The 12,561-nt window shown below is 39.2% G+C and overlaps 1 protein-coding gene across 1 annotated transcript in view; it reads right to left on the bottom strand.

The window, feature by feature from the left end:
* Positions 1 to 10,044: 10,044 nt before the first annotated feature.
* The window catches only part of fbxl7 (F-box and leucine-rich repeat protein 7), a 148,915-nt gene continuing 146,398 nt past the window's right edge, over positions 10,045 to 12,561 (bottom strand). Inside the window, exon 4 of the mRNA XM_042346917.1 lies at positions 10,045 to 11,391. Coding sequence (XP_042202851.1) covers positions 10,655 to 11,391 — 737 coding nt within the window. The 3' untranslated portion in view covers positions 10,045 to 10,654. The remainder of the gene's footprint in view (positions 11,392 to 12,561) is intronic.

Below are 12,561 nucleotides of genomic sequence, written 5' to 3'. Positions count from 1 at the left end.
AAATAAATTGTAATAGCTTTCCAACTGAAAATTTGAAGAAATATGCACATCATGTGTCAGGAGCCTCAATGCTCTCAGGGCGCTTGTCCCATCTATTCCATGGTTCGTTTGCTCCAGATTCATATCCTCTCTGTACCTTCATTCAACTAGCCTTTATCCTGGTCCAAAGGTACAACAAACCAATGTCCTTCATATTAATCCAAAACATGATCAGATGTTCAACACACTCCATTGACTACATGAACTTGAGTCTTCCTGGCAATCTACATGCCAGGAATGCTTTCCTTCCTGTTCAACTCTGTTGTAACATAATAACCTGATGTCCTCAAATATGTCCTGAAAAATGATTGAATACACAGAATACACAAGTGGAAATAACAATTCAATTTCTGGCTATGTTTGCCAGTGAGGAAAAGTAGGCCAGATTTCAATAGTGGATTACACGGGAAGTAAATGTAAACACCGGTGTAAAGCAACATCATCTTTTAATCTCAATTTCAAACAATTTAATAATAATAATCCTTGTATTTGGTAGAGCGTTTTTCATGTCTTCCAGACATCTCAAAGCGCTTCACAGAATATACTGTAAAGTGAATTGACTGTATATTTGTGGGCGAAACGTGGCAGCCAATTGCGCCCAGCAGTGTCCCACAATCATGGATTGTAATGACCAATTTTATTACTGTTTTTTTTTCTTGAGGGATTATTATCAGGCGTGTGGAGTAAGGAAACTTCCCCAAGGTTTCGCCCTGCCGGAAATCAAACCCAGGTCTCTTGCTTGCAAGGCGTGTGCTCTAACCACTGAGCTACAGGACTCCACATTTTACACTTTATGCCGTGACACAATGTATGTTTTAAAGAAGGTCCTAATGTTAAGACCATGAAATACATGTATGGAAAATAGACTTAAGTCAGAATTGAGATATAATTAAAGATTTGTTCATGCTCCTCTTCATGCCTTCTCTATGTTTGTGGCTGACGTCATCCTGTAATCAATTCAGTATATGCTCCACTGTGCACCCAGGACACCCACAGCCAAGAGCTGATGAGAAGTGTCAGTTGACATGGGAATTACAGGTTACTGATGATCCTTCCCTTAACCAGCATAAAACCTCTGAATGCAGTTATTTTTCTGAATGATCACTCAAGCATGCCAACAACAACAAGATTGCATTTATAGAGCGCCTTTCACGTCGGGAGGACATCCCAAGGCTAAGGCCAGCACTCTGGTTTGTTTTTATATAAAGCATTCTGTGATTGTACGAAATGTTTTGTTTTAACAAATTTACTTTCACAAGTAAAACATACAGAGATAGTCAATACCAAACATACTAATCCCTAGGCAGCTGTTTAGGCATAAATATAAAAATACTTCATTTTCGTTTTAAAATAACCTAACTACTAATAAGCAGTTTCATATACTGAAAAAATACCTAATCTGATTACTTCAGTTTCTTTTCCATTGTGATTGCAGAATCTCCATAAAAGTAATACAGATAGTGTTTCACCGGTAATAAACCTACTTAAAATGCAAATAACTTTCCCAAAAGTAAATGATCTCCTATGTAAATGTTGAATGACACTCTTAGAGGTTTTAAAATTAGGGGTTAATCAACACCTGTATTCAATAGAGAACAGATCACTTACAACACCTTCAGACATATTTAGTGCACTAAGTGTGTTTTCATGAACAGAAGTCCAACTACATGTCATGAAGTTGCCAGTCAGGCAATCTGTTACAAAAAGTCTTTTGGCAACACGGCAAAGCCTGTTGTATAGATTCGTATCACAAAGAGCTGGAAAATCTAGCTTTTTTATATTAAGTTTTTATGAATGTCAAATAATTCTAACAATGAAAACCATGGGTTCCCTTGCCTTGGGAGGCTGCGTAGTGACTTAGCCAATGTTAATTGGAATATCGCTAAAACTCACCGTAGCCCATTCAGTCAATCAGGTGGTGGGGACATTGGAAATACCAAATGCTTATGCAATGCTTGTCACTCTTTTAGCCTCTTTTGGGCTTCTTAGTTTCCAAAATTTGTCTTAGTTTACAATACATTCTACAAACTCTTTGATACGTCTCAACAACATGATAAGGCGCAACATCAAATGCAAAGTTTATTATTATTATTAGAGAAAAAGGAAGCCAATCAATGGGTGAAAAGTGCAACATTTGTGATGCCATAATTATCAGTGATGGTAAGTATAGCAGTGAAGATAATTATAATAATAATAATAATCCTTGCATTTGATATAGCGCTTTTCACGTCGGGAGGATGTCCCAAAGCGCTTCACAGAACACACTGTAAAATGAATTGACTGTATATTTGTGGGCGAACGCGGCAGCCAATTGCGCACAGCAATGTCCCACAAACAGTCGTAGATTGAAAATGACCAATTTATTATTGTTTTTGGTTTTGGAGGGATTATTATTATGATAATGACTGTTGTATTTTTCCTTCTTAATGTGTTTATTAATAGTTTATTATCTAGTTTTGATTTCTTTGTCTGGATTCATTTGCTGGTTTGAAAGACAGAGCTCTGCTTCTATATCCGAGATGACACATTAAACAACAACAACAACAACAACAAGATTCCATTTATAAAGCGCCTTTCACATCAGGAGGACGTCCCAAGGCGCTGAACGTTTCTAAACATTCTGGGGTCTTGTAGCGCATTGGTTTGAGCACTCTCCTTGGAAGCGAGAGGACATGTGTTTGATTCCCAGGCAGGGCGAAACCTTAGCTTCCTTAGTTTCCTTACTCAGCATGCCTCTGCTTAGCTCGTCGTAAGTAGGAAGCCGGTTGTTAAGTCAATTGTTTGATCGCTTTTTCCCGGAGTAATAAGCCCTTAAAAAAAATGTAAGTAAAAGATGATAATAATTTGATCACTCAATCCACAACTGTTTGTGGGACATTGTATGCGCAATTGGCTGCCGTGTTTTTCCCACAAAATATAGTCATTCACTTAACAATATATTCTGTGAAGTACTTTGAGATGTCTCAAAGACGTGATAAAGCACTATATCAATTGCAAGGATTATTATATTATCATTATTTGAGGTGATTTTTTAAATTGTGGTGATATTTTTACTGAATGATATACTATAATATTCTCAATTATACAATAATATTTGCACAAGGGCAAATATTTAATTTATTATTTGCACAAGGGCAAGTATTTAATTCTAAGAAGTGGGATGTAATGGGGAATAACACAGTGCATTCCAGTAAAAATAATGCATGTGGAGTCCTGTAGCTCAGTGGTTAGAGCACTCGCTTTGCAAGCGGGAGACCTGAGTTCAATTCCAGGCAGAGGGCGAAACCTTGGGCAAGTTTCCTTACTCCACACGCCTAATAATAATCCCTCCAAAACCCAAACAATAATAAATTGGTCATTTTCAATCTACGACTGTTTGTGGGACATTGCTGTGCGCAATTGGCTGCCGCGTTCGCCCACAAATATACAGTCAATTCACTTTACAGTGTGTTCTGTGAAGCGCTTTGGGACGTCCTCCCGACGTGAAAAGCGCTATATCAAATGCAAGGATTATTATTATTATTATTTAATAATAATAAATAATCCTTGCTTTTGAAATAGTATCTTATCACATCATCGAGACGTCTCAAAGCGCTTCACAGGGTATACTGTAAAGTGGATTGACTGTGGATTTTGTGGGGAGAACGTGGCAGCCAGTTTGTACACAGCAGTGTTCAATTTTATTTGGGAGATTTGTTGACCAGGACAACTGGAGAAATTCCCTTCTCTTTTTGAATAGTGCTATATGTTCACCTGAATAGGCAGATAGGAACTCGGTTTAACATCTCATCGGAAGGACGGCACCTCTGGAATGCAACACCCCCCACTGGAGTGTCATCTTCGACCATGTGATTCCAAGTCCCGACGTGGGGCTTGAACCCACAACCTCCTGACTCAGAGGCGAGGATGCTATCATTGAGCTAGGCTGACACACTGTTTTCCTTTGAGTGTAATTTTCCTTTAAGTGCAAGGTTAATCCTTTATGCAACCAGATTAATGTTCTTTAAGTGCTTCCAGATGTTTACCTTATGTAAAAGGCTCTAAATAAGTGCAATTTATTATTGTTAATGAGACATTTACATCATTTGGTTCAGTTATAGTTGGTGATGCAACAATACTGATAGTGGAGCTCTGTAGCTCAGTGGTTAGAGCACTCACCTCGCAAGTGAGGTTCAATTCCTGGCAGGGCGAAATGTTGGGCAAGTTTCCTTACTCCACACCCCTCTGTTTACCTAGCGATATGTAGGAACCCAGATATTAGTCGATTGACGGATTGATTTTCCTGGGTTAATAATTCCTTAAAAAAAATAATACTTGGTCATTTCAATCCACAACTGTTTGTGGGACACTGCTGTGTGTAATTGGCTGCCACATTTCGCACACAAAATATACTGTCAATTCACTGTCAGTATATTCTATGAAGCGCTTTGAGATATCTCAAAAATGTGATCAGGCGCTATATCAAATGTAAGGATTATTATTATTATAAACATTGCATTTGATATAGCTCTTTATCACATTGATGGAACACCTGAAAGGATTTAGTGTAAAGCGCAAAGACTGTAAACAATATGTGAAACTTGTTCATTGAAAAACATTAAAAAATTTATTTTAAAATAACAAATGATTTGTTCCTAAATGCATCAATTATTTAAATTACCATTGGTCATTTGGAAGCTCTTATTTGTTTTTATGAAATGATTCCAAATTCTCAATGTCTTCATTAATTTACCAACAGTTGCATTAAACCCTTTTAACCCTACAAATGGAAATTGTTTCTAAGATCCTTCTGAAGTATTTCAGTCTTTGGAAGGAGAGTCCTTTTGTAAGAGATGCCCATGTCTCCAAATCCATTTAAGATCTGTGTCTCAATACACATTTATATTTATATATAGTGCCTTTCACATCGGGAGGCCATCCCAAGGCACTTGGCAGTTCTGGTTTGGAACCTGAGCTGGGGGTGAGAGGCGACGGGGTGGGGAGAGGAAAGATGACTGAAGGCATGGCCAAGGGGGCAGACATTAAATAATCCAAAGTAATTGAAGCTGTTGTTTCATATTAGACAATTTGGTTGCATGTAGCTGTGAGAGCAGAAGCTGTACTATGGTGTCCCATTGATGTGATATTTATAACCAACATAATAATGCAGGATGGAGATAAGATGGAGGGTACAGAGTAGGGAATCGCCAGTAAGTTCTGTGAATGAAGAGCACTTATTAAATCACAGATGAATCTTCTTCACAAACACAATAAGGTGGGCATTGCACTATTTCTTGTTGTGTATTCATACAATGAATTAGAAGATAAATGTAAAAATAGGCGTCATTCTTACTCTATTTTATTTCAACTGCAGAAGTCATTAGATTTTCCTCAATGATTCTCTAAGTTTCTTTTACTCTCCTTTCCGATGCGACTGCCCACCACCTAAAAAATCCCTAATTAATTAAGTATTGAATTCATGGAGTAGTTTATACCTCAAATACCTCCATTTTCAGCAGTAGGTATGAATGTTTTACTCCGTAATTTGGTATTATTGACCACTGGCTGTTAAACGGAAAGAAGGAATGTACTTAATTATTAAACTCCATACATATCGTGTGTAGTGTAACATATTGTGATGTACTTAATGATAGCACCTTTATTAGGAAAAGCTGACAAATGCGTGAATTGTAATGTAATCAAACAAGCAAGGGATGGTTTCCACATCATGCTCACGCATCATAATATGAGAATAGCACACCTAAAACATGTTGTTTTAGTAAAGTATAAATCACATGTGACAAGATACAAGACCAGGTACTTTCTAAGTCAATCATATAACAGTGACAGCGTTAAGTTTCCCAGAAAGTAGCACAACAACAACAAAAATTACATTTGTAAAGCGCCTTTCACGTCAGGAGGACTTCCCAAGACGCTGAACAGTCCGGGATCAGGACCGAGGCATGGGGGGGCAGGGTTGGGGTGAGGGAGGGCAGAGAAGTAGGAGGGCAGCTGAAGGCATGGTCCCTTGAAGGAGGCAAGGGAGGGAGCAAGGCAAAGGGATTGTAGGATGGAATTCCAAAGGGTGGGGGCAGAGAGGCTGAAAGCCCGGCCACCGATGATGGGGCGGGTCGAGTGGAGACATGGAGTAGGCTGACTGGAGGGAGAGGACAGGTTGATAGGGGGTCAGCAGGTCAGAGATGTAGGAGGTGGCAAGGCATGGAGGTCCTTGAAAGTGAGTATGAGGATTTGAATTCTATCCTCTGAGGGATGGGGAGCCAGTGGAGCCGGGTGAGGGTGGGGTTGATGGGACACGAGCTGCAGAGTTCTGGATGATTTACAGCTTGTGGAGGGAAGAATTGGGGCAAGCAGTTTACAAATGTCCAGTAAAATTACAATTTACTAAACCTTAAGGACGGATTGGACTCATCCATGCCCCTTCATACTGCAGAGTTAATGTTTTATGCTGACTTTGAGTTGCATTAAACTGGATATGTATTATAAATCAGGTTGAAAATGCATCGATTCAACAAGAACAACAAGATTACATTTGTACAGCGCCTTTCACATCAGGAGGACGTCCCATTCCATTCCATGATTCCATTCCAATCATTTCCTGAAACCAGCTCCCGATGGTGATTTCTTTATGGAATCAATGTGATTGATAAGTTAGGCTTAGAATTAAATGTAAAAATCCATGGTTCTCTGACTGTCTCTTCAATAACATGGAAAAATAGTTGGCTGGTGCTCACCACTGGTGAGTTGAGTTCTATGTGTGTGCAACTGAACACATGACCAGATCTCGTCTTCCCCCTCATGGGAGCGATGTTAGAGTAGGAAATATAAATCCAGTTTCTTGTTCCAAATTGCTCTATTACTGAAAGCGATGCCAAATTGCTCTAGCAATATAAACCAGATTTTAGAATTATCAGTTAATATTAGTACTACATATTATAGAGAGTTTATCAAAGATAAAATCATGTCTGTGTGACCTGGGGAAGGGGAGGGAGGATAAAGGCTACTGCAGATTTTATGTTAAGGAGCCTGGAAGTATCCTGGATGATGTCGAAGGATCATATATGTTATCAAGCTTTAGCTTAAAAAGTATTTCACAGGAACCTTGACTTATTTTGCACACAGCATATGTTTATTCTGTTACTTCCCAGTTGCCACACAGATGGGAAGCAAAAGAGTCCAGTCAAACTGAACCAACATTGTTACAGACTACTGATGCTTCACGTATTTTATAAAGAAACAGACTTAATAACACGTTGAAGAAGCCTTTACCTTTTCCCCAAATCGCTGGGGGGCACCTCCTCATGAGAAACAGTTACTTGGGAAACATCTCTCTTCTTTCCTCTGATGTTGTAGTTAGCATTGAAATGCATCATTCTGTTGCTTGCATACACGAGAGACGATGATAGAGGAGTATGGGAGAAGGATTAGGAGGGATGGAGGCAGGTGTGGAGTATAAACACTGGCAAAGACGAATTGGGCTGAGTGGTCTGTTTTTGTGCTGTATCACTCTATGGAATTCTATGTGTAATGAAAATTATGGGCATCTGTCTTCCCTCTCAAAAGAAGTTACTTTTGATGAGCAGCAACACAGCGTCTTTGTAAATGCAGTAAACATGCCAAGCCAACACGCTCTCCTCCCTTGAGCAAATTCAATATAGAAAAGGTAACATTGACCAAGTGGAATTGTTTGATTGTCATTTCAACAATGCAATTGCACACAGTAACACAGGTAAAACAGAGTCAAATGCTAAAACTCTTACAGAATTGCACTTTTTATTGATGACTAGAACCCTTTCAAAATATTCATCATCTGCATTGTAGACTCTAATATCTGAATCAACGTGGTCACCCAGGCTCAGGAACTCATACATCTTTCTCTCAATCCTGAACGGAAATCTCAGCACTAAAGTAACAATACTGGCCTGGATCCTGGGTGGAGACAACCGAATGTCCCAGATGCCAAATAACAGAAGATGGTAGAACCTAGTTTGAACGTTCTTGTTTTAAAGTGTTACATTAAGAAGGTAAGAACATGTTACACAAACCTGACCATTAATTACTTTAAAGGCTGTTCTAGAATCTTCTTTTTCAGTTGATATTGCCCGTAACTGAATATTAGGAATACAGGTATTGATCAACCCCAATGAGTAATGAATACAAAGATTAATACCGAGAAACAAATTTGTTCATCAATGATTGTCTGAATCAACTATAAAAGCAGCACCCAGAAGTTTTAAACAAGAAGATAGCACTCAATACAAAGTCATTGCATTGTCTCTTCACACAGGACTCATTGAGCTTAAAAATAAGTTTGTCCTCATGCAATCATTTTAATCTCCATCACAAACACAAACTCCAATATTAGGCATGGAGGACCTGGTTTTCCTGTACAGTGGCCTCGAAGCATTTTTTAAAAAGAATTTGTTGAAAGTACAGAATGATTAAGAAATTGTACTTGTAACATTCATGGGCACAAATTTTACAACGGTTTCCATTTCCCAAACTGCTCTTTTTAACACGTGAAAAATGCAACATGTCATAAAATTCAACGTGAATTATCACATTGAATCTGTTATGAAATATAACATTTCCCCACCTATCATTTATGCTCTTTTTTCTTCTGAAGAAGGTTTGGTCCTTTAAAGGGGTATTGTCTTTACTGAAAAGTGTGACAAACTTTATTTGCTTACAAAGTGATCCATAGCTGCTTTGCCTCCCCATGAAAAAGAGAATGTCTCTTATAATTGCTGCCTGAAATAGGCTTTCAAAATGCATACATAAACACACACAGACACACACAGTAAAAAAAGTGACACATTGCCTGGAGATAATCTGCTGCTTGCTGTCTTTATCTGCAAGTTAATTGTCAGTAATGATCCTTTTTATAAAGCCACATTAGGTAAAGGACCGTAAGTGCCACACATCTTTTTAACAGTAGACAGTATTTGGCCAGATGTTTTCTTTCCAGACTCCTCTTTAAACTCCTTAAAATGACGTATAAAGTTGTAATGTTAAAACACCCTTGATTGACTATAAAGGCATGAGTGTGAAGAAGCCTTCTGCGTTCTGCTAAATCCTGGTGTAACACAATTCTATTCCACTAAGCTGAAATGAAACACAAGAATGCAACCAAACAGGGAGCATATAAATAATCCCACCGGTGTTTTGAGGCTTACAGCAGTAGACATTGAGCACAGTATTAATATGACACGGGTGGCTGAGTCCAATGGTTCACTAATCATTTTGCACCTCGGTGTAACCTGACGTGGGTTTAATATCACTATTCCTCAGACAAGTTACAGAACCAATCTCAACTGTGCCATCAGGGGAAGTGCAGAGAAGAAACCAGCCATGCTTCCCTGCATGGAGAGAGGGAGAGTTAAAGAGAGAGTCATTGTTAACTCTTTCCTGCACATCTCAAATGACAGACTAACTGCTCCACTCCCAGGCTACATGTTCCACCAGTGCAGAAGCAACAATCCCTTCATGGAAGTAATTCCATTCTCTACATTTTCAAGTACTTTTCAACACACAAGATTTTGCTTTCAGTATGTTTTTGTGTTCTTCAAGGTGTCAGGAAATAAAGAATTTTCCCATTCTGAACAACCAGTACCAGAGTCAAGCATTCCCAGGTCTGGAACAGCACTGCTGGATCAAAACTAAAACTCCCTCTACTCTGCCCTCTGAATGATATGCTTAGTGACCCTCCACCCCCAGGAAAGCACTCACTACTTCACTACTAACATTTCCATTTCATTCACCAAGCCAGTTTGGTGGCCTCTCTGAGTGATGTTACCAGAGGCGGCACTCTGAGATGCTATGTGTGTGAAGGGCACTATATAAATGCAAGTTATTGTTACTTATTATCAGTGAGACATTAACAGCAGTTTGAGGGCTGATGGGCACTAGAAACCGAGTTAAAACAGCTTAAAGACACTTTGTAATGAGCAACAAAGAGAGAAGACATAGGTCTGAGAAATAAAAGAGCCCAATTAGGCACCTCTCATTCACACACACACACACTGAAGAAATATCAACATCTAAAGAGAGCAGTGATGGATTATGGAAACACTTGAGTGCAACAAATGTTCAAATGTACAATCAACTTGCCTTTTAGTATTATAGGATTCTTAAACCTAAAATCAAAGCATTGTAAAGAAACTCTATCAAGATCCTTCCATTCTATAACCAACGAAAAGTAATGGCGTCTATTTCACAGATTCTGATAATGACTGAGGGTTCATGCTCCTTTTTTATATAAAACTGGAAAATGAAGAGGCAAACAGTATATCAAATGTTTCCTTGTTATACCCAATTTATGGTTTTATGGAGTAATATGAAATTTGATCAATATTATTTTGATCTCAATTATGCCTCGAGACAGCAATTTCTGTGGGGAAATTTGGCAGCTAAAAACTTACAAGTATGTTATAGAGAAAGACAAGCAACATATTTTCATTACCATGATTTTCAATCATAAAAGAGTTATATTGCTTAGGCAATGGCATTTTACAATATGAAAATAAAGTAAATATTTGAATGAAGGTGGGGGAAAAAGGCAAATCAATTTTGAGGCCTTACAATCTCTGGTCTGTTTGTGGTGCTGATGAGCATCCCGTTAGAAGAAGGCAGGGTTGGTGTGCTCTATAATGCATCGCTTGCAGTGGCGCTTGACAAAGCGTAGTGCCTCGACAGAGATGTCGCAGTCCTGCACGTTCAACATCTGAAGCTCAAAGCAGTTGGCCGCAACGATCTGTAATCCACGACCGGTGATGCTCTCGCATGACTTAAGGCTTAGCCGTTTCAGATTGTAGCAGTTTAACGCTAAAAACTCCATCCCTGCATCCGAAACTAAAGGACACTTCCCTATATCCAGAGATTTGAGTTTTGTGCAATTTTTGGCTAGGTACTCAATACCATGATCCGTTATTCCTTCACAACCTCGAGCATTGAGATACCGCAGTTTACTGCAATACTTTGCAATATAACGGATACCCACATCTGTGATCCGGCCACAGTGAGCAATGCTGAGATACTTCAGTTGCACTTCCAGCTTTGCTACCTCTCTCATGCCGAAATCGCTCACCGCCCGACAGTCACTGACACTCAGCTCCTTGATTGATGTACAGTAAAGCATCAGGTAACGCAGGCCCTCATCTGTGACTCGGATACACCGGCGCATGTAGAGGTGAGTCAACTGGGTGCAGTGAGCAGCTATTGTGTGCAGCCCCTCATCTTCAAGTACAAAGCAATCCGTCATATTCAGATAGCGAATGGAGATCTGTTTTCCGTGCAGTGGGGAGAGTTTGATGGAGGCCTCTCGAGTAAGACTAATGCAGGTCACCTTGGAACAACCTAGAGAGAGGAAACTGGGATGTTAAATGGGAACACAATGCATTTAGAGGATTAAAATTTCAATATGTAAGATTTGTTACAACATATGGTCCAAAAATCACTTTATTAAAGAAACTCTTTCATTTCAAAGGCCAAAGCGATAAATCAGCATCCAAAGATGTAATACTCATAATTTCATTACTCTTTGACCGAGCCTTCGGCTCCCCTCTCGACTCTCTACCCCCTCCTCGCTCCCTCCCTTCCCTCCCCTCACCCTGACCTTTTCCCCCCTGCTCGGGTCCTGACCCAACTGTACAGCGCCTTGGGACATCCTCCTGACGTGAAAGGCGCTCTATAAATGGAATCTTGTTGTTGTTGTTGTTGTTGTACTTCCCTCTGTCGTGTTCACGCCCCTCCCTCCCAGACTGTATTAACACAAGTTCAGTTAGGATCCATCCCAGCTTGTGTCTAATGTAACAATATTGTCACGGGGTGGGGGTGGGGGGTGGAGTGGCGTCACCCAATGTCACCCAATATTGATTGCTTTTGACCACATTGTTTGGTTGGTGTGATTATCACCAGTGATAATTTTGGCTCCATATATATGGAAAGAAGACAACCTCAATCTGTGCACATGATGATCTAATCCATTCCATTAGTAGTGCTTTCCATCATTCAGTATAAACAAAACTATATTTATACCATAATTCAATTTTATTTATTTGACACTAGAAGAATTTGCAGTTTTATAGCATCTTATGTATTGAAACATCTGAAGGTGTTTAAAAGTAATTATTGTTACATGCAGTGACCGTTATTCATTAGTTGTCAAGGTTAACAAAATGTCAAAATACTCTAATTTTGCCTGCCACCAAATTATAATTTTTGTAGGACTTTATGTCACTGCTATTCTGTAAAAATTGCCATTGTTTCCCATAATGCATGAAGGGACACCGTTATTCAGTAAGGTCAGTCTATCTCAATTGGTAGCATTAATAGGATCTGTATCGTGCTAATGTGACTGCTTGTGCTAGCTACTAAATTTTGCAACTTTACATAAAGCTAAAATGAAAATTCAAATCAGGTTATAAAACTGCTAGTTCTGCAGCATCGATCTGTGCTGCTGTGACCTTTTGTTGTCAGCCAATACATTGGATGTGAATTGCAGTTTTAGACTAGGCTTGCATTTCT

The sequence above is a fragment of the Callorhinchus milii genome, unplaced genomic scaffold, assembly GCF_018977255.1.
Source record: "Callorhinchus milii isolate IMCB2004 unplaced genomic scaffold, IMCB_Cmil_1.0 Scaffold2, whole genome shotgun sequence".
NCBI classification, from domain to species: Eukaryota; Metazoa; Chordata; class Chondrichthyes; order Chimaeriformes; family Callorhinchidae; genus Callorhinchus; species Callorhinchus milii.
This window is presented reverse-complemented; position numbering and strand designations above follow the sequence as displayed.